General features: G+C 38.9%; 2 protein-coding genes across 4 annotated transcripts; one reads left to right on the top strand and one right to left on the bottom strand.

Moving 5' to 3' along the window:
• Window positions 1–66: 66 nt before the first annotated feature.
• On the bottom strand, window positions 67–11,188 carry STYXL1 (serine/threonine/tyrosine interacting like 1). 3 transcript variants are annotated; one of them, XM_026672338.2, is made up of 10 exons: window positions 10,908–11,156; window positions 9,398–9,504; window positions 8,477–8,538; window positions 6,819–6,963; window positions 6,394–6,450; window positions 5,576–5,721; window positions 3,855–4,000; window positions 2,865–2,962; window positions 1,362–1,471; window positions 67–708 (listed from the first exon to the last, which is right to left on the bottom strand). In XM_026672338.2, exons 2-10 carry the CDS (start codon window positions 9,498–9,500, stop codon window positions 577–579), a joined length of 999 nt encoding a protein of 332 aa, XP_026528123.2. In that variant the 5' UTR covers window positions 9,501–9,504; window positions 10,908–11,156; the 3' UTR covers window positions 67–576. The 3 variants fall into 3 exon arrangements, with proteins under 3 accessions (XP_026528123.2, XP_026528121.2, XP_087814149.1); XM_026672336.2 differs by having other exon boundaries at window positions 9,398–9,654; window positions 10,908–11,083; XM_087958023.1 differs by lacking the exon at window positions 9,398–9,504 and having other exon boundaries at window positions 10,908–11,188.
• Window positions 11,189–11,740: 552 nt separating this feature from the next.
• On the top strand, window positions 11,741–27,208 carry MDH2 (malate dehydrogenase 2). The gene is made up of 9 exons (XM_026672438.2): window positions 11,741–11,918; window positions 15,189–15,357; window positions 16,439–16,522; window positions 18,435–18,544; window positions 19,224–19,349; window positions 21,677–21,754; window positions 22,646–22,745; window positions 25,339–25,490; window positions 26,876–27,208. The coding sequence occupies exons 1-9, from the start codon at window positions 11,853–11,855 to the stop codon at window positions 27,005–27,007; spliced, it is 1,017 nt and encodes a 338-aa protein (XP_026528223.1). The 5' UTR covers window positions 11,741–11,852; the 3' UTR covers window positions 27,008–27,208.
• Window positions 27,209–27,521: the final 313 nt, after the last annotated feature.

Genomic DNA, 27,521 nt, shown 5'->3' with positions numbered 1-27,521 from the left:
ACCCTTCTCCCCTGACTTTGGGCAGCTTACAGGTTATAAAACAAACAGAAAAATAATTAAAATATAACATCAAAACTCCACAGATTAATGTTTTAAAAAGTACACAGAAACCAGAATTAAGAGATGGGATGTGGATGAGGACTTCTCACCAACCACCTCCAGAAATGAGTGTCTCCTTTGGAGACCCAGACCAAAGCCAAGTTTTAGTATCCTTCTGGAAGGCCAAAAGGGTGAGAGCAGTTCCCACTTCTGGTGATAGAGTGTTCCATAAGGATGGGGCTACAACCTTTCTTGATCTATAGCTGGAAAAACAGGTTTTTAGTGGAAGAATCTTGTTTGGGGAACAGCGTTTTGGATACCTGAAAGTTTATTCTATATAATATCTTTCTCCTTGACAAACAAGCTCATGAAAAATAAAAACACAATGAAATGTCTGTTGAGTGTGAGACAGATGATGAAGTCAGCAATAGTGCAACAATGAAAGGTAAAGATTTCTTTCAACAGCTTCTGAAAAATAAATGTTGGCTTGCTTCTCATTTTTCCACTCCACTAACTCACAATAAACAAAGCTTCCAATCAATAATTTGGTTCTGAAATGTCAGTGATGGCAGTTATATAGAACCGTTGTTCCCAATCTGATAGCTGTTTCACAAATGCTCGATTGGGCCGTATGTTATTTTTACATTTCTGGGCAAAATTCCAAGCGTTCTGTGAAGAAAGGTATAAAAGATCAGGAGCAGGGAAAATATTTGAGAAAAGCCCCAAGCATCTTGGGGGAACAGAAGACTTGCATTGAATTATATGTATCTAGAGTCACAGCCATCTAAACCATAATCAGAAGGGTTCTCTGTAACTTTATGGTGGAATACATGCTTCATATGCCAAAACCCTAGGTTCAGTTCTTGATACATCAGTTGAAACTTCACCCTTTTTATGTATATACAATATACAATGGACTGGTCACATAACAAAAAAGGCCACCATATCATCTTTGATTTCACATTTTGTTTTTAAAACTCTCTAAATTGATTACAATCAAACTTAATTTGACAATATAAAATCTATAAACAATGTAAGCTTTTGTTCCAAGAATCTTATAATTGAAAAACTGACACACACACAAAAAACAAGAGAGAATGGGAGAAAAAATTGGACAAAAAGATATCTGAGAATAAAATGTGATGAGTGCAGCTACACAAATGCTCAGCATAATGGCAAAACATGTTGGGGATGGGAAGAACTAACATTAGTATACGATAGCCTCTCCCTACCTGTGTTCTCCAGGTGTTTGGGAAGTTATAATCCTAATGTATTCAAACAGCTAGTAGGAAAGGTTGTTACAAGTTGTCAACTACACTCACCTTCAAGTAAAGCTTGCAAGAATGGATAAGATAAGCCATCACTGCTGTGCTACACCTGCTTACTCCCAAAGTAGAGAAGACCAGGACTGCTCCTTTATGGATATGAGCATCTAAATAAGGTTTTCATTAATTTATTTTTTTCATTAAGAGTTTGAAGTCAATAAATTATACATAAAAAGTCATTTTTTTTTTTTTTTACACTTTTTAATCTTGATGCCAATTTATGGAGGAAAATTATGAGAGATGGTTGGGGCAAATGTGAATTCTTCAAGTTTAAGTTCATACATTGAAGTCTAGTAGGATGTCCCACTGATGTCAGTGAGACTTATTTCTGTGTCAAGGTATATAAGAGCTATGGGAAGGTGTGAGATTATGACCCCAGGAGACTTGTGGGCCTACTTGCCAATGCGTAGCTTACATATTCCAGTGGGAAATGAAGTCTGTTATCTAGGGAACTAAACGATTTGAACTAACACCATGACTTCTCTAAACGAAAGGGATTTAAAAATACACTACTGCGTAAATATAGTTGGAAAACCAGCTTGGTGTATTATAGTGGTTAAAACACCAGGAAACTGAGTTCTAATCTTGCCTTTGGCATTAAGTCAGCTTGGTAACCTTGGGCTAGTCTCTCCCAGCCCAAGGAAGGAGGCAGTGGCAAACTATTTCTGAAAAACTTTACCAAAAATAATAAGATGATAATTTCTACAGATGTTCTATAAATTGACTTACGTCTGGATATTTATGTCTGGATATTTCAATAAAAATGAAGGCATAAATTACACACTGCAAATCAATAGGCAAAAGGATCAAATTTGCATTGATCTGCACATATCTATTTGGAAGCCATCTTGCCTCCGTAAATGGTCCATACTCATATATTCTCTGTTCTCCTTAAGAGAAGGTGACTCAAATAGTTGCTATTTTCCTGATCCTAGAAAAAGATGCAGCTGCTTTAAGGAGTTGCAGACAGGCGCTAAGTATGTGCTGTAGCATCTTTTTGCCCCCATTACCTCTCACTTTAGGTGATCCCTAAATGTTCTGCTGGCATCAGAAATCTGGGTATTCTCAATTACAGGGTTGTGATGTGGCAGGATCAACAGCAGTCTACAACAGCTAAACCACACATTCCTTTGACTTCATGACAATTTGGAATTTGGGATCAGAAATTTGGGACTGTATTATATTATAGACCAAATCTGTGTTTCTCAACCTCAGCAACTTTGAGATGACTTCAATTCCCAGAATTCCCTAGTCAGTATGGCTGGCAGGGGAGTTCTGGTAATTGAAGTCCACCCATGGACTTCCCTCAAGAAGTTCAATCTGAAGACTTTTAACTTACAGATGTATTGAGAATGCAGATGACAACCCTGTCTCGTTAGCAGGGATGAGATGAAATGATGGAAAGATTGAATATTTGGCATAAACAGGTAAAAAACAACTTTGTGACTATACAATTGCTCTCTGGACTGTGGAAGGAGAATTCCACTGTAGTCTACTTACCAATAAAGTGACAAATGTTGACAAAGTGAGAAAATAAATCTGCCTCTAGAGAATCAGGAATAGGAATATGAAGGAGTTTTTCTCTGTCTTCAAGGAAACTGGGGAAAAAGAGACGATCTGCTTAGAAGCATTGCAGTAGTTCAAATTTTTGTTTAGGTAAAAAGCTCATACTGGTCTTCAGTCAATCATTCTCAAACTGGCCTAATTCATGGACTTGTTTGAAAATATAATGGTGGTGATGGTGGTGGGAATTATATACTGTAAGCTATTTAGAGGATGTTATCATTTAAAAAATACAGCAAAGTTTGAAAAATGGGCAAGGAATCATAGGTAATCAGAGTTTATATTTTTGTAGATCTCATTATGCAAGGGATATAAATTGCCTGAAGTCTTTAAATAGCAATAGCATTTAGACTTATATACTGCTTCACAGTGCTTTATAGCCCTCTCTAAGTGGTTTACAGAGTCAGCATATTGCCACCAACAATCTGGGTTCTCGTTTTACTGACCATGGAAGGATGGAAGGCTGTGGGATGTATGCCTTAAGACCTGCATATGGAATCAAAGGATGCCTTCAGGCTGAGATGCTTTTCAATCACCTACCTACTTCTATCAGATATTGAGGTTGACAATATTTGGTTGATAAGAAATCCACACTTTTAAGGTGACTGAAGGCTACTGTAAACTGGTTTTCTTTCTTCCAGATATTTTTTGGGTGGAAATAGGGGAAGGTCTTTTTAAAAACAATACTAAGTCTGGGTCTTTCATTTATAAATTCCATGTCTGCCACTGCACATTGATAAAAAAATTGCACTTAAAAAAAAACATTCAAGTGCTAAAATTCAGTAGCAAGATTGGAAATGGCCTTACAATACCCAGGACTAAAATAATGCACGGGAAGGTAACTATTGTGATTTCTTTTTCAAGACTGGAGAAGTGGGGAGTGCTGAATTGTCTTCAGTATACTGTTACTGGGGGCTGAATACTCACAATATGCCATCTTCCTCACAGATGCTAATATGAGCTTTGATTTTCAGATCCTTCTGAATCTGGCTGTCACAGGCTTGTTTGTAGTTTCCCATGTACAGCTTAGCAGGCAAGATTTCTACTGGATAGGTCTTAAAGGCTTCCAATTCCTGTTGGGGAGGAGACAGATCATCCAATGAAAGCACAGTACTTGTTCAAAATCTGGGAGGTGCAATCAATATGGCCATTTTCAAGATCATCTTGATTGCAAGAGGGGTCATTAAGTGATTAAGCTTCACATCTCAAATCCAATAAAGTGTAGAACCTTGTAGGCTGCAGACCACTGAGAATGAGTCCCATTGAACTCAATGGTACCTACTTCTCATTAGACAAATGGAAAGCAGGCAGCATGAGTTTGACTAGAAGAGAACTCTCAAAGGAGGATATAAAGGTTTAAAATTTGCAAGAGAATATTGCAGGGATAGTTCTTAAATGAAATAAAATCCAAGAATCTTTTAAAAATATCCAATAGGAATAAACTGATGCCACAGACCTCCCTAAGGAGGAAAGTATTCTGGTTGTCTGCCTCAAATGCCTGCTAGATCTGGGAAACTTTTGCTACTTGAGGAAAAGAGAAAGAATGCAGAACTTGAACACCTCTTCTGGATAATAAAAATCTAGTCTCTACTGAGAGAGGAGTCTGAGCTTATACTCAACTTACTGTGCATACATGCTGAGCAAAACAACCTCAAATAGTTTTAACCAGGCCCTCTAAAGACATTAGGAAATAGAGGTAGAAAGAGTATCTAGGATATCAAATGCTAGACATAATTCTTACAAAATTTTGGAGTGCAATCTACCTACTTAGTGGGAGACTCTTTTGAAGAATACTTGCTTTTCAGCCACTGCTACATGAACATGAACCAGCCAATCATTGCTTTATTCAATATTATAAGGTAAACCTTAGAGAATGCAGTCTACTTTCTAGAAGAACAAGAGTTCTCATCCAAAATTATGAGTTTATTTTTATGCATACTAACCTCCCATCTGTAGCTATTTTTCTTGACATTAACCTCTTTTGCATATTTTAAAGTACACATTTTGTATACACCTTTCCTTAATATTTACATCCTGATATATATTTGGATTGTAAGATGCACCATAAAACTTCTGAAAAATATGGCTAATTACTTATACAAGAACTCTGTCCAACCTTCACACACAGAATTATAAAGCAAAATTGAATATGATTACATATACATTTGAACATTTCCATAACAATATGTTTGGCAAAAAAAGTGAAATTTTGTGGGCCATCTGACCACTTGATGAGCTGGGAAAGAATTCCCCCCAAATTACCGGAAAACTCCACCCCCACAAGACCTGGTCAATTCCAAATCAAGTTGGTGTGTATCTGGAAGCCGTTAGGCTGTTCTAGAAGGGATAGAAAGAAAGCCATTTCCAAGATTCTCAAAATAAGCACAGAGAAGAACAGACAAAGAGCCATGAGGGACTATTAATTTTTGTTTCTTCTGAGGCTTTCAATAACTAATTGGAGCATCAAAGAATTTAAGTTTCCCACCACAAAGAAGGCCATATGTGTGGGTGTGTATATGTACCTGAGGTTCCCCATAGCCAATTTATTAATAAACAAAATAAAACCCCTATGACTTGAAGAAGAAAAAAGGAGAAATCTTGAAGTATAAGGAGAAACCCTGGTCTTTCCTCTATGACATTTATCGTACTTGAGGCATCCAAAAGATCTTTTGGGTCCTGAGATAGTGATAGGAGGTTGTAAAGCGTTCATAACCACCTCTTAAGACCATGACTGGAAAGCGGGTGAGCCGCTGCATAATTCTTGCACAGCGAGCCGCAGAGCCTTCTTTAGCATCTACAAGCAGATCATTTAGAGAGTAAAGTGTTGATACAAAATATTTATTGATTTGTGGCATGGGCTTCTATAAGTCCATCCCATTTATTATTAGATCTCTATATTACATGTATATTCCCATGTTCATTACAATAGGATCCAAGTTCTGTCTCTTAAAAGCAATGCCTCTTTCTATATATCTGACACACCATTGTTTCCCCCCCCCCCCAATCATTTAAATGACTTATAGCACTAGTAACAACACTTACACTTATATACCACTTCACTGTGCTTTACAGCCCTCTCTAGGCGATTTACAGAGCCAGTACATTGTCCCCAACAATCTGGGTCCTCATTTTACCGACCTCATAAGGATGGAAAGCTGAGTCAACAATGAGCCGGTCAAGATGGAACTGCTGGCAGTCGGCAGAATTAGCCTGCAATACTGCATTTTATAAGCTCATACATCTTGCAGCAATGGTTCTGTTAACCATGTTATTAATACCTATCGTGCCCTGTTTGGGGAGCAGAGTGTTGCAGAAGGCATCCATCCCCCCTCCCCCCTCCCCTGGCCAGCCTGAGGACAACTACAATGCCCTCAAAGAAATCCAGTTTGACACCCCTGATCTAAACCCTTAAATCCCATTTACATGAAGAAGTGTTTTGCCACTATAATGATAACATAAAACGTACTATATTCAGAGGATGGTTTCTTTCTTAATTCCTTTATGTCAATTCCTGCGTCAAATGCTAGATGGAGAGAAGAAGAAACAAAAGGACTTAACACAGGATTCTGAAACTTTTATTACAATATGTAGAAGCATTTCCCCCGTTTAAGAAGTCCCCATGCACATCATTTTCTGCAGTAGACTGGCTCATTCAGCAGCCTCAGGTGGAGAATGGCAACTGCTTGATGTAATTAAGCCTTTGATGGACTGGTCTCAGACTGTCAGGAGCCCAACAGTCATGGTGGCTAGGAATTCTTTATACTGATTCCAGCATATCTGACCACCACCAAGTTCAGTAAGAATGAGACATTTTGGAACATTACTACAGAGCGAACCAAGCCTTAGCAAACTACCCTGCCTTTTTAGTTTTGAGAAAAAGAGGGATGATACGTGTTAGTTCTGTATCCACTTCAAGTAGATCATAATCCATGTCAAAAGCTGCATCCACGGTCTCCGTTTTGCCATCATATACTACACAGTATCGAACACATTCCAAGTTGATGGATTCAGGCACCAAGTATTTGCCCAATGGATTCTTTAAAACAAACAAAGAAAGGTAAATTAAGTAGCACCAAATACAGATACTAAAGAATGGAGTATGATATTTCTGTGATGGATCCTAAGAAAGTTAACCTAACCCTAACATAGAAATATCCAATATCTGATCCCATTTTTATAAAGTAAAACTGATTTCAAAATCTTCAGCTATGAACTAGCCCCTTTTGTTACAAATTGTGACACTGGAATGTCCAACTGTGTGTTGGAGAAGATATGAGACCAATTTTAGGGTAGAGGTAATGGCTCCCAAAGAATCTTGCCCTGGGTCATGCTTGCTAGGGCTAATATGGATTGGTTAAAAATAGCTGAAGAAAGTGTGCAACCTGTTTTAGGATGCACAATCAATTTCTCATTTTGAATATTACTCTATATCACAAGAAAGATACCCCTCAGGATTTTCCATTCTCTCCCTCCCCCGCTCAGGGCTTTGAGACCTGGTGGCGCAGTGGTGAGAATGCAGTATTGCAGGCTAACTTTGCCCACAATCTGTGGTTTGATCCTGATAGGCCTCAAGGTTAATTCGGCTTTCCATCCTTCAGAGGTCAGTAAAATGAGGACCCATATTGTTGGGGGCAATATGCTGACAGCACTCAGGGAGTACTGTAAAAGCACCATGGAGCAGTATATAGGTCTAAGTGCTATTTTGAAGAAAATTGATATTACTAATGTTTAAGATTATTACTACAGTGTATGTGTGTTTCTTCTCAATATACCAAGAAACTATACCTCTGTCACATATGGGTATTGGTGTGGGTGGATGATATACTGTAGTTACTTCAAAACACTGGTCCCAAAATGCTCAATACTATTTTATGGAAACTGCTATGAAGCAATAGGTTTTCCCAAGAACCAGATTGCTGTATTCAAAACAAATAAATTTGTAGTCTAGCACAAATCTGCCTTGCCAATTAAGAACAGTTGTAGAATTTAAAAATTCAAAGGAAGTGGTTTTCAACTTGAAACACTTCAGAATGGTTTCGGATTACTAATGGAGCAGTCCTGGTAATATTGGGAAATACACTGAAGCATAGAAAAGGGCTTTTTAATGTTGTATTTGTTTTAATTTCAAAACACTTTTCACATCAGTAGTCCAAATGTTGGAACGCATTAATCACACAGGAACATGATTTCTTCCTTCTTGCTATCTAGGCACCAAGCCAAATCTATTCTATTTTCTTGCATTTATGTCAATAAATTGAAGAATGAGATTGTTTCAGTTATGTTTCTGCTGTTTTATTGTTGTGTCATGCAATGTATATTTACAGAGAAAGAAGCCCCATTTTGTCTGATAGGGTTACATCAGGATAAATATGCATAGGTTAAAGGTAGAGTATGACCATAAAAGCAATAGCTAATTTTGTTCCATAAATGTTGGCAAAGAAAATTAATAGTTTTTAGCCATTAGAAACATCTCTGCATGGTTGCTATCCTTCATTTTAGGGTATATGAGGAGATTAAAAATCACAGACTTCTCCAGAAATAAAACTCACTGTTTTGACTCTTAGTGCTGTCATCAAGTGGCTTTCATTATATTCTCTCTTGGTACGAGCATCTGAAAGCAACAAGAAAAAGGAAAACATATTTATATGAAATCTACAAATACAAATCTATATTGAAATCTATAGGAAAAGAGTAGCAGTGAAAAGTAGTGGTTAAGGTGCTGAACTAGAAATGGTCCAGGAAATCAGCAGGGTTACCTTGGAATGGTTATTGTATTTGTGCTAATGGCACTGTAGATGTTCTAAAATGATAACTCATCATAACCCTAAGTTCACCAACTTGCCAATTTTTAAATCTCCCCATTCCTACTCCAGACATTTGTGGGTGCTGAAGAAATCAGTAGAGAGACTCAAGTTCTAATCCATCCAGAGAAGTTCATTAAGTGACTTTGAATAAACCATTGTCTCTCAGCCCAATTATTTCTCAGGGTTAGTTTTGTGGGAAAAATAGGAGGACGGAAGATACATATGTTCCTGAATGAAAGTCAGGATATAAAGATAATATATAAATAAAATAAATATAGTCTCAGTAGATAAGAACCTCAAGAGCAGCTGATCAGCTTTGACTAGAATGCTAGAGTAGTGTCCTCAAGGATTTGCTAAAGGATCAAGGGATGATAGCTTTGTACACAATTGGCTCATAGTTCTAGCAAAACAATAATATAGAGAATTTATACGAAACAGTTTTAAAAATTGGGGAAAAAAGCAACAATGGCATCTGTAACACGCCATGTTAATACTCTATGTGTATCATGATTTCATCAGGTTAAGGATGGAACTTAGTACATAAACGATAACATTTGCATCATGATGTATCTTCATTTGCCCCCTTTCACATGGATGCTGCTGACTAGTGCAGTATTCCTATGTCCAACTGCAGTGTATTAATCTTTGATAATAACTTTCACTTACCCAATAAACAGAGATAGTTTGGCTCTGCTAATCTAGAGATCTTTGTAGATTGATTCAACAAATTATAGAGTTCTGTTGGTTCACACAAGGTCACTCCTGCCATCACACTGGAAAATAAAATTATTCAGTGCCAAAAATCCAATCGCATTCTCTAAAGATTAATTCTTGTAGAAGGCTAATTCACAGTCATGTGCTCCTCCATTAAAAAAAAAGTTCATATTTAAACTGAAATCCAAGGTATCAGGATGCTGTTCACTCTAAAGCAGATAAAAATGGAGCCGTTAATATAGAGGTAACGCTCAATATAGGAAATATTGTTAACTCAATCTTAAAATTACAAAAATCAGCAAAACCCAGTTAATTAGGCTTATAAAAGAAAATGCCTGATATAAAAGAAAAGAGATTGTATCTTTTAATGATTCAGTGTTTGCTGAATCTCCTCTGCCCTGTGTTCAGGTGGAATGGCTCCCAGTAGAATTAAATAAAGAGACAGGTATGACATAACAGGAAAATAGAAGGGATGAATAAAGGAAAATAAGAATATCCAGGCATTATTTCTTGTTAGAAGGGATTTACAGCAGATTTTAGGATGGCAATTGGGGGAGAGATGGTATTCAGTAAAACTGGATTCATTGATACAATGAAGGTGGCACCACTTTCATTTTCCCCCCTCTACTGCTAATAAATAGGAGCTTCTCCATTCAGGGCTGAATTATCTATGTACTCAGTAATATAGTTTGCCTCATGTCAATTTCATGATTAGCAATACTATATATGGCAAGTATGGTACAGATCATCAAACTTAACAGGATAATCACTAACTCTCTGTGTTTGTGTGTATATGTGCATATTCACGTGGGTCCCAGATAGAGCTGTTACCGGTCTATAAATGAATACTTTGAAGTGGAATAATGATTGCTTCTTTACAGAGATCTCAATGGCAGAGCTTATGCTTAGTAAGCCAAAATTCCAGGTTCTATATTTCTACTAAGAAAGGCACACATTTGAGAAATTGTGAAGTATCATTGTGGACAATACAAAGCAAGATATAGACATTGATCCTCCATGGATTTTTTTCGAGGAAGGGCAAGATGTGAACATAAATTGTAACATGTTTCTGAAACACAGCCTTACTTTTTGGGGTTATCTTTTATATCTCTAGTAAATTTAGGTAAAGATCTCTATGTTCTCTATCACGTAGCTGATGAAATTTAACCACATTTATATATCCATTGATATATATAAAATAAAATTGAAAAAAAAAGTTATGTAAAATACTGATCAACTCAGTTCATAACCTAGGAGGCATTATTAACAAGAGAAACCCGCCAACCATGTGCAGTTCGTGACATCTATTGTCAGGGCAATTGTGGTTCCAACGTTGCTATGTGTCTGTCCACCGTTGCCAGGGTAACCGTAGCATTTGTTACTCATATTGGCGAGTTTAGTGGTGTAATAGTTACTGTAGTTGCACCCACTGTACTACCATCAGTCTTCGGCAGGTCCTTACCATCCAGGGTGACATCGGCAACTTCAAGGGAGAAAAGCATCGCGGCGCCTATGGTGATCTCCTTCGCGTACCCATCACCATCTTTTGCAATGGACCCACGGGGTCCATGAAGCTCCCGCTCCCATAGAGAGACGCTTTATGGGAACTATGAGAGGACGTCACTCGCGCTTCCTCTCGCGACACACGACCCTAACCACAACCCCGAGAGGCTGGTGACGAGAACATCGTTTTTGGCGAAGCTGTTAAGATGCCACCGGTTATAAAATGGAACGAATTCTCGCGAGAGTTGGGAAGTTTGTCCGTTTTTATTTTAAAAGCTGGAGTGTAGTATAGTACTGTATTGTATACAGAATAGTATAGAACAGAATAGAACACAATAGAACAGTTATTTCGTTGCAAAGCCAGACGTTAGCTTTGTGAGAAGGCAATTCTAGTTAGAGTTTTATGGCATGCTTTCAATTCTCATTTTGAAAAACGTGAGCATGAATGGAGAAACTTTTCTGCCGCTGTGACAAACGTCTAAATCGGAATCACAACGCAAGGCAGCCAGAGGCTGCCGCCTCACGCGACCGCTAAAATCAGCGACAGAGTTCGTTTTTTGGGTTCCATTTATTATTTAATTTAATTATTCGTTAAATGTATATCGTCGCCCATCTCAACCATAATTGAAAGCAGCAAGAATGAAAAAGAAAATAAAACGCCGTTTGAAACCCGGATTTTATTCCCCCACCCTCGTGGGATTAAAAAAAACCGCCGACGGTGGATTTCGCGATGTGACAGGTCTCGCGAGATTAAAAGAATCAAGGCCGCCGAGCGCGAGCCACCAGCTTGTCGCGAGAGTTCGGGGGGAAGGTCTCGCGGTGCCCTCACGCAGCCTGGAGGTCGTCGAGGATAAGAAGCAAAATCCGTCCAGTCCTTTCCTCTTTTCTGCCGACGTCTCCCGCCATGTTCTCCCGTCTCACACGATCTGCCTGCGCTGGGCTTCGTAGAGGATTCGGCACCACCTCGCAGGTAGCCAGGAGCGTGGGGGAATGCAGAGCAGACATTGCAGGGCTAGACTCGTTCTTTCGGCTGGGTCTGGAGGGCGGCTCTGTGGCCGGCCTCGTTAAAGAGAACGCGGGGCTAGACGTGCCCCGCAGGGCAGCCCCGGCAATCTTACTCCCTTGCTGGCGTTCTCGATTTAGGCCTTAGGATGGATTGACTGGGACCTTTTTCCATTTAGAAGAGTCTAGAGCAGGGGTGTCCAACCTTGGCAACTTTAAGACTTGTGGACTTCAACTCCCAGAATTCCTCAGCCAGCTCCTTACATATAGTAGGGTGGCCGGGGGATTCTGGTCATTGAAATCCATGCACCTCAAAGTCTGTAGAGATTCAGGGTCATCCAGGTCACAGTTGTCCCAGAGCTGAAGAAGCTTCTTGGATGACAAGGGAAAGTCTTCAAAGAAAAACTAGAAAGTCCAGTTGCCTCTTGAAAAAAGCATTTTTTGGGACACGTACCTCAAAGTTGCTATGCTTGAAAAACACTGGTCTAAAAGTGACCTCTACCACTACAGCGACAACGGGAGAGAAACAAAGGTTGATAAGGGGAAAAAATACACGTTTGTGCACGGTAGGAATTTAATTTCAGTAAGAGGGTGGAGGCTGCTGTGCAGAGGAGAATCTGGAGTGAGTGATCCAAATTTTATGTTTTGTTCCTGCCTAAGTAAAGGATTTCCGGAATTGGAGCTAAGGTCTTGACAAGGTAGTTCTGGCCAATGGTTCATGTGGATTTTAATTTATGGATCACCTGTGTAAGTAGCCAATCAAAATGTGAAAGGTGTCTTCATATTTAATAACTGAATAAGAAAATTATGTTGTGAAATGGTGCTTTATCAGAACCCCACAAATCCATCAATATGTAAAAAAGCAAAGCTGAAGAATGTGTTAATTAATATACAATTAAACAGTGTAGATCAGAAATCTTTTCCTGATTCTTTTCACACATGCAATTTTTTTTTCTTTTTAATGTTTCGTTTCACTTTAGAAGGAAGGATTGATTTTATTTTTACTTGATTGTATTACTTTGTATAGGTCTTAGGGCAAGAACTTTTTATATCTGTTACTAGACCTAATGAATTTCAGTTCATAGCTTAATATTTTATTATTTGGTTTATGCAAATGTTGGAAATATGTATCTTTCCTCTGAATTTGTTCAATAAATCAATGCCCTGTTAGTGTTCATTTGAATTTCTATAGGTGCTAGAATCACAGCTGAATAACCTATAGAGGGCTGTACATTTCCTGTCTTTTATCAAGATTATCTTGCCTGATATCTCCTAAAACTGAAGTTAAAGAAATTAACTTGCTGTGCAGTTTCCCAGCTCAGTGATGCATCCCGCCTTTGGCATACAGTTATTGTTGAATATATTCCTTGCATTTCCTTACTGCTTGCTTAATAGATGCTATATACCATATAAGGGACAAGAAAGCAAGAACATACTGTCCAGATACTATGTCTAGTACATAGGTAATGGGCCATTTTTAAACCTCTTTTCCTCATCTTCAGATGTAACTTTAGAATTAGCATAAGCCTGTGAGGAAACTTGGATAAAATATTTGAATAAAGATTTAGCTTATATTTCAATTATGGGAAAAGATGCCTAGAAAGGATCACAAACAAGTTGATTTGGTTTAAGTCTAACACTTGGTGTGGTTAGATTAATGAATGCCTTTTATTTTCTTTATGTTCCTGAACTCCCTTATCTTAAAATCTTTGTAAGACTTGATTTACTTATTTAGGGATTGGGAACTAGCTTTTCATGGGGAGGTGAATAAAACTTGATAAAATACCAAAACTTTAAAGCCAGATATGACGTCACTACAGGCAGAAGAACACAGTTATCTTGGATGTCTTCCCTCTACCTTTAGTTAATTCCATTAGCCAATTGCAACACAAGGTTGCGTTCACATTTGCAATTGTAACAGAAATGCATTATGCAATGCAATGTACCATTAAACCCTCAAATGTAAATATCTGAACTTTTTTCTTTGGTCACAGGTTGGAAATCTATCTCAACATATTTCTCATGGTTTCTGATACATTCCTGCAATTGGGCAGCTGATTTTTGGAAATTCTTAAAACAGCTTAGAGCAAGCCATTTTAACAGAATAACAGAGTCATAAGGGACCTTCGAGGTTTTCTAGTCCAACCCTTTGCTCAGGCAGGAAACACTGTACTGTACCATTTCAGATAAGTGGTTGTCCAATTTCTTCTTAAAAAATTCCAGTGTTGGAGTATTCACAACTTCTGGAGGCAAGTTCCACTGATTAATTGTTCTGTCAGGAAATTTCTCCTTAGTTCTAGGTTGCTTCTCTCCTTGATTTTAAATGGAGATAAGAATTCATTGCTCAATTCCAACAAGCATTTAGACTTTTACAAAAAGTGCTGATGTTCTCTTGTTTGTGCTTGGATTTATACAAGTTAATGTTACCACATATTTCTTCAGAAAACAATCTATTTCTACATTTAGGAGATCACAAACAGTGTTAAGCATTTCATTGTTCATTCCTATTCAGTACAGACAAGATGAATATGGACATAAAAATTTTTTTTTGAAGGTAAAGACTCTGAGATATTTTATATTTTATCCCCCAAATAACGATTTCTTCAATACTTGAGATGGGAGCCGAGGCAACAATATGGCTTCAGTCAGGCCAGCTGCATGCAGGAAGGCAGAATTAAGGTTATGAGCAGATTCTGATCACACTCAGATGCTTCTATACAAGCACTGCTAATCTGGCCAGATTAGAGCCAGCTCTGTCCTGTCTCTGCTTTCTCCAACAGTCAGCTGGTCACAGCCTGTTAACATTCTCATTCACAGCTCTCCTGACAGCTTGCCTCAACCATGCCTCTCCTTGTTGGTTGTTGGTGAAGGCAAACAGATGGGACTTTGAAGAGCAAATTCAGGCTAGTTAAAGTGGGGAGGCTGTAGCAGACCCACGTGGGAGATGTCTACCCACCCCAGTGGAAAATCATTGTGCTATATGCTTCTCTGCTTGAGTTACCAATTCTGCACCTAGAATTGCAGTCAGAGATTTTTATTATTGCCATATTTCACTTTGTCTTTTGATATTTGATATCTAATAAATTAAACACTTTACCATTCTTCCAAAGCTCAGCATACAATGGCCTGAGCTGCAATACAAGGGATAATGATATGAAAAATTGAGAAGCTTCTTGCAAACAATTCTAGTATGCACACTTGGATCTCCATGTTTCTTTTTTTTTCTTGCCCTATTCAGAATCATGCTAAAGTGGCTGTACTTGGTGCTTCTGGTGGAATTGGCCAGCCTCTCTCCCTCTTGCTGAAGAACAGCCCCTTAGTCAGTCAACTCAATCTCTATGATATCGCGCACACACCTGGTGTTGCAGCTGACCTCAGCCACATCGAAACAAGAGCTGAAGTGAAAGGTAACAGATATCTGCTCACTTCAGATATCTTTATTTTTATAATTTCCTTGTGCACCACTAATTCAGAGAATCTATTAAATGGGTACTGTTGCTATAGTAAAAGCTACAATTGATAGATTTCAATCCCAGAACTAGTTATTGAAGACAGTAGTCAGAATCTCAATCATGGATTGACTAGTTATTTCAGTTTGCCTGATTTTAAAAGCTTCCAAAGGCAATCAGATCATTTATGCTTTCAAAACAATATAACCTTCTTGTCCACCCATGGGCACTGAGGAAAAGAGATTGATCCTGGCATGCAACCACTGGCAGGAAAAAGGTTCCTCATCTGTTAATCTAAAATGAGTTTCCCCTGTATCCTACAATTCAAGATAGGAGGATATTTACTCTTTTGTGAAAACTGCAGTTTAGATTATCTTTATTACAGTTTAAGTCCTATTAAATTTGGTTCTGAACAAGTATGGATTGTTCAGAATCCAGCTTTCTAAAGCACTTGGGAGACCAGGATTTTTTTTTTTTTTACTTTAATTGTGTGAAAGTTAAGACCAGACTATAAAAATAGTTAATGACCTTATTTGGTTCTAAACCCTAAATTTATGGTTTGTATTACAGGAATTAGATGCTCGATGTATTTGAGGCATTTCCATGACCTCAAGAAATTGAAATCTTTTTGTTTTATCTAGGATTTCTGTTTATCATAAAATTTGTTTTATTGGTGTAGTCTGAGCCTGTCATGTCCAGTTTGAAAATTTATTTATATCTCTTGGATGTGAATCAGTTTAGGTATTATGCTTGCTTTACATGTATACTCCTTATGTCTTTTACTGGTTTATCTAACCTGTTCCACAGGAATCCTAATCTGGCTATATTTATGTTATGTGAGCAACAAGTTATTGTAATACCATTGAAACTGAAAAGGGGAATCAGTTTTAAAATGTCCAGATTCTTAGGTATTTATAGAAAATTTTGTATCACAGGTACAAATCTTTCTAAACAAAACAATTTTTCACTATGTTAATGTTTCAGTGAATTCCCAGCCAACAGAATGTTGTAAATATGGTTGCTCATTTCATTGCTTTAGGTTTCCTAGGACCGGAGCAGTTGCCAGATTGCCTAAAGGGTAGTGAAGTTGTAGTAATCCCAGCTGGAGTCCCTAGAAAGCCTGGTAAGTTGTAGTGTGAGAGATTGCAAAGAGATCCAGGTCACATAAAGTCATTGCAAAGAACATCTAGCCATAATGGATAGTAACATTTGCCTATATTCTGCAAAATAAGAAAAAAAGAGCTTGTATCTATGCTGCAGTGTTCCTTGTATGCTGTTGTTCGGCTGTTGTGAATCTATTATAAAAGTATTTGGTGAAATTAGAATAAATCTTAATATGTGCTGCCCTATAAATTAAATAGCAATAGCACTTAGATTTATATACCGCTTTGTAGTGCTTTTTACAGCCCTCTCTAAGCAGTTTACAGAGTCAGCCTCTTGCCCCCAACAATCTGGGTCCTCATTTTACCCACCTCGGAAGGATGGAAGGCTGAGTCAACCTTGAGCCTGGTGAGATTCGAACTGCCAAATTGTAGGCAGCTGGCTGCAGAAGTAGCTTGCAGTACTGCACTCTACACTGCGCCACATGGGCTCCTTCAGATAAAACTTGCAGTATTTTGTCAATTTCTTCCTTATTCTTCAAAACACTACGGTACTTTATTTAACCCATTTGAAAGATTTCCCCTCTTCTATATTGTAGCAGACATCTCCTTATTTTGTTCCTTTGTCCAATATTGCTGGCACTAAATTATTTCCTGTGATTCTTAGTACTTCCCATCTCTGCAATAGAACTCTATAAGGATTATAAATCAGCTAGAGTCATTTAAGGAGGCATTAGCCTTAGTTTCCATGGATTTTTTGCCTGCTGTGCTTTTTACTGGCTACATATGACTCTTTGAGAGCATTGTATGAGGGGGGGGTGTCATTTTTTTGCAATGTGAACAGGTTGATCCTTCATGAAATTTTTGATATCAATTTTAAGTCTCCTAAAATACATTTAACAATTTAGTGCTGCCAAATGGGGCTCAGAGAGGAGCCACGGGGCTGGCTAACTCCCTGAAAGCCCTCACCCTGCTTTTTAATTAATTTTAACATTGATTTTTTAATCATTCTTGTCTTTTAAAATTTTATATGCTATTTTTAATGTTTTAATATTTATTTGTACACCACCCAAAATCCCTCTCTGCAGGAGATGGATAATTTCAAAATTGATAAATACTAAAAGTTCTGATGAGATTATCAATCCTTCAAAATCTCAGACTCAGTCTAAAGTCTGAGATTTCTTTTCTAGTCATGAAGGAGGTGTCTGACCTTCCATTTGACCTTAGATCTGACACTCATCTGAGTGTGGAGAAGGGAGGAATGATGGTTTATTTGCTGTTATAAGAGTATAAATTCTGGCTGCCTCCAAAGGATATTTGTTAGGAATCGTTTATCAGTCCTGTAAACTGTTTCTTATCTCTGTGATTCAGATGCCTGCTGGAGACCAGAACAGTGGTGGTATTCAACTGGTTCTGCCCGGTTCTGGAGAACTGGTAGCGGCGATGAGCAGTGGAGACAGAACCGGTTCTCTCCACTGCTCTGTGTTTGGCCCACCCACCTGCCCGGGCTCCCATACTCACTTTTATTGCCAGAATTCAAAGTGCAGCTGCTTTGCGCGGTGCAGAATAGTGCCGCGCGCCAGCTGCTGCAGTGACCACCATCGTGCAGGCTTGCAGGAGGCAAGTTAGAACACCTCTGCGCCTGCGCAAAGTGCGTGTTTGGGGCACGCATGCATGCAAAGTGTGTGCATGCGTGCAAAGCACGGCCACCAAGCCACGCCCACCGAACCTGTGGCAACTGTATTTGAATACCACCACTGGACCAGAATATCTTGAGGGATATTCTTGAAAGAGAAGAGACAGCTTTTGGGTGGGTGGAGCAATTCTAGCTGTACACTGCAGTACATAGGGAGTAAATTATGTTGCCATGTCTGTCAAGTATGATCTGGATAGGGTGCAGAACACTGTTAACAGCTTCTTTATGCTAATATACAGGGATGACTCGTGATGACCTGTTCAATACAAATGCTACCATCGTTGCTACCTTGGCAGCTGCTTGTGCCCAGCATTGCCCTAAAGCTCTTATCTGTATTATTGCAAATCCGGTAAGTACATTCCAGCCATGGTCTTTGAGAAATATCATGCAAATATGTTGTGGTTGGCTGCAATGGCTACATATAAGCCACAAAGTAGACACATTGCTGCCATTTTAAACACATCTCTGTTTTTACTATAACTGGTGTAAACCAAATGGCCTGAGCATTATTATCCACACACTCTTCATGTTTCCAAGAGAGCCATATACATAGATTTTCATCACCTCTATGTTCATTCAGATTAGAATCACAGACTGCCATTTTCCCTGTCCCTGCCACAGAACAGAGAACAGCCAATTACTGAAATGGTTGTTGAGAGGTAACAGATATTAATGGTAGAACTGTTTATGTAAAACTGTTACTTAGAATATATGCAAGGAATTCCGTATGCATGTGCTGTGCTACTAAAACAGTTGGTGGGGATCTATTCCTTTATACTTTTCTTGTGGTTTTGACTGTAAAGGAAAAGGTGCTGAAATTCACATACTGTTTTATGATTGTTTTATCATCTTACCTTCATCTTACCTTCAAGATAATATTAAATATATAAAGTTGAAATTCTGTTTTAAAACATTTTGGGTGAGAGCTGTTTCAAGGGAAGCTTAAAATATTAGAAAATTAAGATAACAAACCCCAAAAGAATGTAGTATATTTAAAATTGAGACAATAAACTATTTTCATTTTTCAGGTCAATTCCACCATCCCAATTACTTCCGAGATTTTTAAGAAACATGGTGTATATAATCCTAACACAATTTTTGGTGTCACAACTTTGGACATTGTGAGAGCAAATACTTTTGTAGCTGAATTGAAGGTATGTTGGTATAATCGGGTTGCAATCAATGGTGTCATTTTCACAGCAAAGCATTTTCAATTGAAATTGATCCTTCTTTCTATCCTGTCAGCTTCAACAAAATTTATTTTTCCATGACACTTACAATATTCTCTTGCTAAAATAAAATTGAGAAGAGGCATAGACATAAAAAAAATCCCAGCAACTACACTTTTTCTCTTTCAGAGCTAATTTATCCCTGTGTATATTAGGGCACCAATTTCCTGATTAATAGACTTCCTATAATATGGTAATGAGGTGGGTCTGCACTGATACTATAATGGAAAAGCTTGCAGCTGGCTGTTTACATAAAGTTTCAGGACATTATTATCAGTCTGGGAACCAATTAGTACATTTCTATGTGATTTTCCGGATCTGCTTTGGAGGAATCAGGAATTATCCAGAGCAGATTAGGAGTGTATCAGTTGTGGGACCATAATAAAATTTCTTTCATTCCTAATGATTTTTTTGGGGGTATATTTTAATTTCTCCCATTGACTGGTTGACCAAACAGGCATGGTCAAGAAATGTGATCATGAATCATAATTCATTACCATTTTGGCATATTTTTTTAGATTTTTAAAAATCCTACCTTTATTATTGTTATAAATAACAGAAAGATTGAGAGCATTTCTAAAACTCCTTCCTTCTCCTATTTTCCCTACAACAACAACCCTATGAGGGTTTGGGGCTGAGAGAGAGTGACTGGCCCATAGTCACCCAGCTGTCTTTCATGAGCAGTAGAAAACTTGTCCTCTCAAAAGCCATGCTGGGAAAACTGATCCTGGCCAACTGCAAACCACATTTGTCTGTTTGTGTGAGACAGTATGTCCTCTTGTCATCTTGGCATTAGGCTTGCTAGGATCATAAACAGGCTTCCCATGACATGGTTCTGATTTACTCTTTTTGGTTTGGCTGCATGACGATTATTTCCAGAATTAGTCTGCATTATTAGTTTGCTGTCAGGACGTAAAGAGGAAAACGACCAAAGAATCTCTGTTCACTGACCACATTTGGGCCAACCACACATTAGTGAATTGTTGCAAAGACGCCGAGCTATGAAAAAGCAGTTCATCTCTCTTGGTATTACCGTATATACTCGAGTATAAGTCGACCCGAATATAAGCCGAGGCACCTAATTTTACACAAAAACTGGGAAAACTTATTGACTCGAGTATAAGCCGAGGGTGGGAAATGCAGCAGCTACTGGTAAATTTCAAAAATAAAAATAATTAATTTGGGAAACGATCTCACTATCATGAAAGGTTTAATTGATTCACTAACCCAAAAGAAGAAGATGATGATGACAGCGGGAGGCAGGAGTCACTCTCTTCCCCTCCCTCGGAGGCCCCCTGAGTCAGGAGTCACTACCGCCGGCGCGCCCCAGTCCCGCCGCTTGGGAAGGGAAAGGCAAAGCGCTTTTGCCTTTCCCTTCCCGGCTGGGGCTGTTGGGAGTCGCTGCCGCCGAGCGGCCCCAGTCCCGCCGGCTGGGAAGGGAAAGGCAAAACGCTTTTGCCTTTCCCTTCCCGGCTGGCTGTTGGGAGTCGCTGCCGCCGGAGGCCGCGACTCCACACCATTTTTTTTCAGAGGGAATCTGACTCGAGTATAAGCCGAGGGGGATTTTTTCAGCACAAAAATGGGCTGAAAAACTAGGCTTATACTGAGTATATACAGTACATGGCTAAAATACATCTAAAATACCCTAAGCAGTATGCAGATATGTACTTTTTCCTGTTGCGGATCAAAGAAACAGCCTGGCTGATGGTAGCCTGTCTGGGGTAATTCAGAGTAGAGGTGCAAGAAACATCACCTGGTCTTCAGGTGGCCCACCAGCATCATCCCCTTTGCATTCCTAAGGCTCCCCAGTGGGACTAAAAATGTTTAGTTTGGGGATATTGAAGTTGAATGGGAAAAAAAAGGCTTAATGTTCCCTTTTTACCATTAAGCCTCCTGGCTTCAGTGAAGCACATCTTTCACCATGACATGCACAGCTCTGGTATGGCCCTCAAGGTAACAAGCTGTATGTTTTTAAATTGAGAAAAAAAAATCCAGGTCAGAACACAGTTGGAATTGAGAACCTAAACAGTGTAAGTGTTTGAATTCCAATTTCGCTGACAAAAACCTAAACGTAAAAGTAAAAGGAAGATTTACAAACTATACATCTTGTTGTCATATTTGTCATTTTCCATTTTTTTCTGTTTTGTGAGAAGTGGGAGGTTCTACTGTTGAATTATGCACATTGTGCTTATCCAGCCAGCTTGGTGCAGAGCTGAGTTCCAAATATATCTTGAAAGTTGCTGTTTCTATAGGGCTTGGATCCAGCTCGTGTCAATGTTCCTGTGATCGGTGGCCATGCAGGGAAGACCATCATCCCCCTAATCTCACAGGTGTGTGGTATAATTACATTTTTTCTGAGTAGCTCTGGCTGCTGATAAGGGAGCATTCAAAATCCATATCTCTATGCAGAACTGCAGGACCCATGAAAAGAATTTGAATTTGGGATGAAGCTGCTCTCTGCTTTCAACCACTTGTCAAATGCAGCTCTGTGTTCAAACATATGAAAGTAGCCTAATTTTGAGGTTTGAGGTATAATTATATCTTTCAACTCTGGGGCAGCCAACTGAAGCTGTCAAAGTTATGTTCCAATGCCTGGAAGTTCTGCGGCTTTGGACAGGGAGGTACCGTCCCTGGGTCAATCTTACCAAAATTGAATGGCTGTGATTGTTTGGACCACCCAGGTCTGGGCTATTCCATCTTTTTCCTAGATTAGAAGCCCCTTCAGTCACTTGCTCTGATTCCCTCATGGTTGGACTACTCCTTTGTGCCCTACATGGGGTTGCTCTTGAAGAACCATTGGAAGGTTCAACTGCTTTCTTATTTTAAAGGACTTCTACTCTCTTTTGGAAAACTAAATGCCGAACCCCTTCCTCAGGTCTCTGCCCCATTGATCAGCCTCCTGGTTGTTTTCATTTAAAATGAATCTGTCAGCTGCTTTCTTCTGGAAACTTTGGGGGAGGATAGTTGAGAAATGGTGGAGTAGAGGATTTGGGTTCCACATTCCTTTTCCTGACAGAATCCACTGCTCTTGGAACACAAATGTACGAATGTTGACCAGAAGACTGGATCTGCAATATGAGCTAATGCAGATCTGATCTTTGATTGGTGTATCACTAAGGGATAGAGAAAGAAGCTTCAGTTCTGCTGTTGAAAGTTCCTGTTCAAAACCAAATATAACATAAGAGAGATGAGATAAATCCCGTGTTCCTTTCTTGTTGCAGTGTACCCCAAAGGTGGATTTTCCTGAAAATCAGCTGGTGACCCTCACTGAAAGGATTCAGGAAGCTGGAACTGAAGTTGTCAAAGCAAAAGCAGGCGCAGGTTAGCTTGTGGAATATTTTTCCTCTACCTGGATTGTTTGTAGTACAGATGAGCTGTTCTAATATGTAACTGCAAGAAACCACACAAGACCTTAATAATGAGAAATTGGGGGTGGTGATGTTAGATTCCATAGTAGCCACAATCATCTTCTTGCTTGTATCAGCACTTTTCCCATCTTCCTCTCATAAGGGTTATCCATACAATGGGTTGGTTCCTCATTTGTGATCTTCTGGGTCAGCCTGCTCTCAAGACTCCCCATGGCTTTCTTGTGACCACCTTCTTCAGAGTAATTGGTTTGGCTGGTAATGGAAGGAGTTTATCCAATGGCTCTTATTGACGGGCCTGGGGATGTGAGCGTGTTTTTAAAGCCCATGCAATGGTTGTACCACTGTATTGTGGTTTTTACCCTGGCTGCATTTTTTCCATGTGTATGTTTTAGTGTTTTATATTTTGATGTTATTTTTAATTATTACTAATTGCCCAGAGCCATGAATTTGAAATAGACTGCCATATTAATATGGTAGTAAGAATGAACACATAACTAAATCAAATGAAATGGTTTCTGTGTTTCTTTAGCCTTTTTATAATCTCTGAGAGGCCTCTTGATTTTGCTACTGAATGTTAATGCTGCTTGCTCAGTGAGTGCATTGAGCTTATAGTGGGGAAAGTCCTGTTGTCTCTGCTATAGAGGGAAGCCTCACTGGCCTGGTCCCTTAAAATCTGAGCAAATGTACTATATAGGCAACTTAATCCTTAAAAACTTTTGATGCATGCGCAAAACATCACATTTTGTTTTTTTGCCAGTAAGCAAAGCCAGTACAGATAGATGGTCCTTAACTTACAACCAATTACTTAGTAGCCATTTGAAGTTACAACGAACCCCTCCCCCCCAAACTACTTATGACCCAGTTTTGAAGTTCTGATGGTTGCCCACACTCATGTCACATGATTACATTTGGGGTGCTTGGCAAGTGGCCTGCATTTATACCCTTTGCAGTATCCCACAGCCACACGATCATGATTTATGAGGTTTTTGGGGCAAACCAGTAATTATTTCCAGTTTCTAGTGAAAACTGGCCTGTAGTAAAATATGGGTTTGCTTAATGAACATTGCAAAAAAAGGCATGTAAAATTTGATTGGTCATGTAATTGACCTGCTTTATGATCAGCACATCTTACAACTGTAATGGCCAGACTCAATTACAGTTGTGAGTCTACCTACACATATATACACAAAATCATATGTACATACATACCAAGATCCCAGCTTATCAGTTGAAACTATGAAACACAAAAGGCAACTTGCATCCCTAAGTGAGGCTTATTTCTTGTTGCAAACGGATCCCTGCCTTGAATTTCCATTGGCCACCTGCCCAGGCATACACCGTGCCAGTCGTTAGCAGTTTATCATTTCAGTATAAAAACCGGTGCTGTTTTTAACTGTGCTGCCTCAGTTGGATTAAGTTTTCATGTTCTCGATTTCTTAGGGCTTGCTAGTTAGATTTTTCCTGTCCTGCCACAACTCTTGGGGAGGCTGACAAAAGCTTACAATGGGGGCAAAGGCCTACCTCTCTGTGTTTTTTCAGATTTCAGGGCAGATGACAATTAGAGCCAAGTACTAGTCTTGAGGAATAGTAAAGAAACAGATTCACTGCTGCTATTTTTCAGGATAATATCCTGCCTTTGGAAAGCGATGTCTGACTTGCTTTTGCTTCCTTTTGTGAAGTTTCTAATGTGTAACACACTACGCAGGGTAAGATCAAGCCAGTCTCTGCCTTCAGGTTTATAAGCTAAACATAGTAGAAAAGAAACAGGAAAGGAGAATACAGAATAACAAAGTTGGAAGGGAGCTTGGAGGTTTTCTAGTTCAACCCCCTGCTCAAGCAAGAGACCCTATATTAGGGGTGTCCAACCTTGGCAACTTTAAGACTTGTGGACTTCAACTCCCAGATTCCTCAGCCAGCTTTGCTGGCTGAGGAATTCTGGGAGTTGAAGTCCACAAGTCTTAAAGTTGCCAAGGTTGGACACCCCTGCCCTATATCATTCTGGACAAATGGCTGTCCAGTCTCTTCTTAAAAACCTCCAGTGATGGAGTAGCCACAACCTTTGGAGGCATGCTGCTCCACTGGTTGTTCTCAATGTATGAGACCTTATTATTACAGTTTTTATTTGAAATTGTTTAGGAAAGGATGGAGCCAAAAAGTTAACTCTTAGACAAGATGATAAACACAATCTTGTTAGCCAATCCTCCTCTTAAAAAAACAACAACCCCAAGAACAAATAAGGAAGCAGAAAACAATCCACAGTGTTGAAATCTCAAGTTGTTCTCTAGGATGGATCAACTTTATTGTCTCCATAATATAGATGGACACCTGAGACTAGTGGAACAGGCTAATAGGTGTCATTTACTCTTGTATGGGCTACATTGATTCTTAGGCAAACTAATGAGAACATTATACCTAATGTATTATACCTAAATGTATTTCAGTGATTGAAATGAAGTGACTACTATTAAATTTATATTGACAAAATTTATGGGAAACTCCACAGAAGCATTTCCTTATCTTTGAATCCTCCCCTTTTATTCCAATAGGATCAGCTACATTGTCCATGGCCTATGCTGGTGCCCGGTTTGTCTTCTCAGTCCTAGATGCTGTGAATGGGAAAGAAGGTGTCATTGAATGCGCCTTCGTCCGATCAGAGGAAACAGAATGTCCTTACTTTTCAACACCTCTGCTACTTGGGGTACATAATCTGAGCAGTTCTTAATTTAATTTGTTTTATTTGTCTTCTAGTGATGTAATTGTTAGCCACTTTATATTTTAGGGGGGGAAAAACCTCCCAGTGGTACTTAATTAATGAAAGCAGTCAACATTCAAATAAAGCAGCAAGACAGCAACATATAGTAATATTAATCAAAAAGTAGATTATCCCAGACCTTTTTAAATAGGTAACATTAGATAACATGGGGAACATGCCTGCTCTTTTTCCCTAGGAATAGATTTTCACAGTATGGCTGCTGTGGAGCTGTCCTTGCCTGTTATTTTCATTTGTTTTAAAAGGCACCCCAAAACTGTTTACTTCATTCCTGCCCTGCTTTTCTGCTCTGCAGAGTACTCAGAATAGTATACAACAGTATACATTAAAATTGATACTAAAACAAATAACCTGTTAAAAGCCTGTCAAAGAAGAGAAATGTAGAGAGTTGGATTGCCAACAGTTCCGAGATGATGAATTTGATAATCTGAGATCAGAGTAGAAGGAAGCCTTGCTGTGTGGCAGAAAGAATGAGCTTCTTGTACAAATCTGAACAGAATTCTAACAGGAGATGATCCCTTAGATCTGCGGGTTTCAACGTATGCATACTATTGGTGGGACTTAGGGGTTGTCTAATTGGTAAACAGCCATTAGAACCACAGTCTGTAAACTTACATCTACTAATGGTGGCTGTAATATCCTTGGAAAAATGGACTTTTTGTTTCTGCTGGAGTAGACTCCGATTCTTTGACTGTGACTGATGGGATTTAAGATATCAAGCCCTAAGACTAAGATCCTGTAACAATGGCCAATAACAAATTATCTTGGTAAAGTTTGAGGTGATGACCTTTAAAAATGGGTCCCTTGATTTGCAGAGGCAGTTTTCTATCAATCAGGCCCATGGCTAATCAAGCTTCCAAAATCCATGTTAGTACTTATTAAATTGAAACCAGCACTCTAATTAGTAGCCTGTGTAGGGTAAATACAGGGTGAGTTGGAGCTATAATAGCTCCGAGTCAGTTATCCAGTGGACAAATGTACACAAGTGGGCAATTAGCTCTTGATATGTAAGAACCTAGTCAAATAATAGTAATAGTGGAACAGGTCAGGCCAGAGTATTAGTTAACAGCAGTTCATTCGTAGGCTACTAGTATGCATCATTGACACTAGTTTTTATCAAGAGCCTTCTTTTAAATATGGCTCAGCTACTTTGACCCATTTTGAAATTTGCAAATATTACGTATGTGTTTTCTGCTCCCATGTGTCTATCTTATGCTTTAAAGGAGCTAATGATTTTCCGGTGAAAAGTTGTGCTTGCTGATATTGTCTTACTACAGTGTGCTAATTTTCAATCTTCCTTTCCCTGTTCTCAGAAAAATGGTATTGAGAAAAACTTGGGTATTGGCAAGATCACTCCATTTGAAGAGAAGATGGTGGCTGGGGCCATTGGAGAGCTGAAAGCTTCCATCAAGAAAGGTGAAGATTTTGCCAAGAGCATGAAGTGAAGCATCAATGACAAAAGAGAACTGCTGTCCCCTTAATTTATTTAAGGTGCATCATGTCACTTTAAAGTCTTCTGGAGGCAAAAGTAATAATTTTTGCCTGAAGGCCCGATATTGACTTGCCCTCTAATCTATCAATTGGAATTCTGTTCTTCAATTTTAAAAAAAAAAAAACTTATTTTTTTCCAGGGTATTCCCTGCGTATTTTGTGTTTTGGTCATAATTTCTGTGTACGTCTCTAAATTATGGTTAACCTGATCTGCCTGGCAGAAATTGGAGGGAAGGGACTCATAGACAGATGACCATTCAGATAAAATTAGCTCACACATGTCATACTGTTTCTAGGCAGTTATAATTCCAGGTTATAGGAAAATGAGCTGTATTTTTAAAATGCTCATGTGGCCATAAGGAAACATGTCACAAAGTTGAGAATGAATATCAGCAGTTAAGGACCTGGTGAAGCATATCCTTACTCTCAGCTGCTTATAATCTTTGCTGGCATCCTAACATCCAGATC

This window comes from Notechis scutatus, chromosome 1 (genome assembly GCF_049901735.1).
Source record: "Notechis scutatus isolate UNSWTSFEM ecotype Mainland chromosome 1, rNotScu1.2, whole genome shotgun sequence".
Lineage (NCBI taxonomy): Eukaryota > Metazoa > Chordata > Lepidosauria > Squamata > Elapidae > Notechis > Notechis scutatus.
The sequence above is the reverse complement of the archived record's forward strand: the minus strand, read 5'-3'. Positions and strand labels throughout refer to the sequence as shown.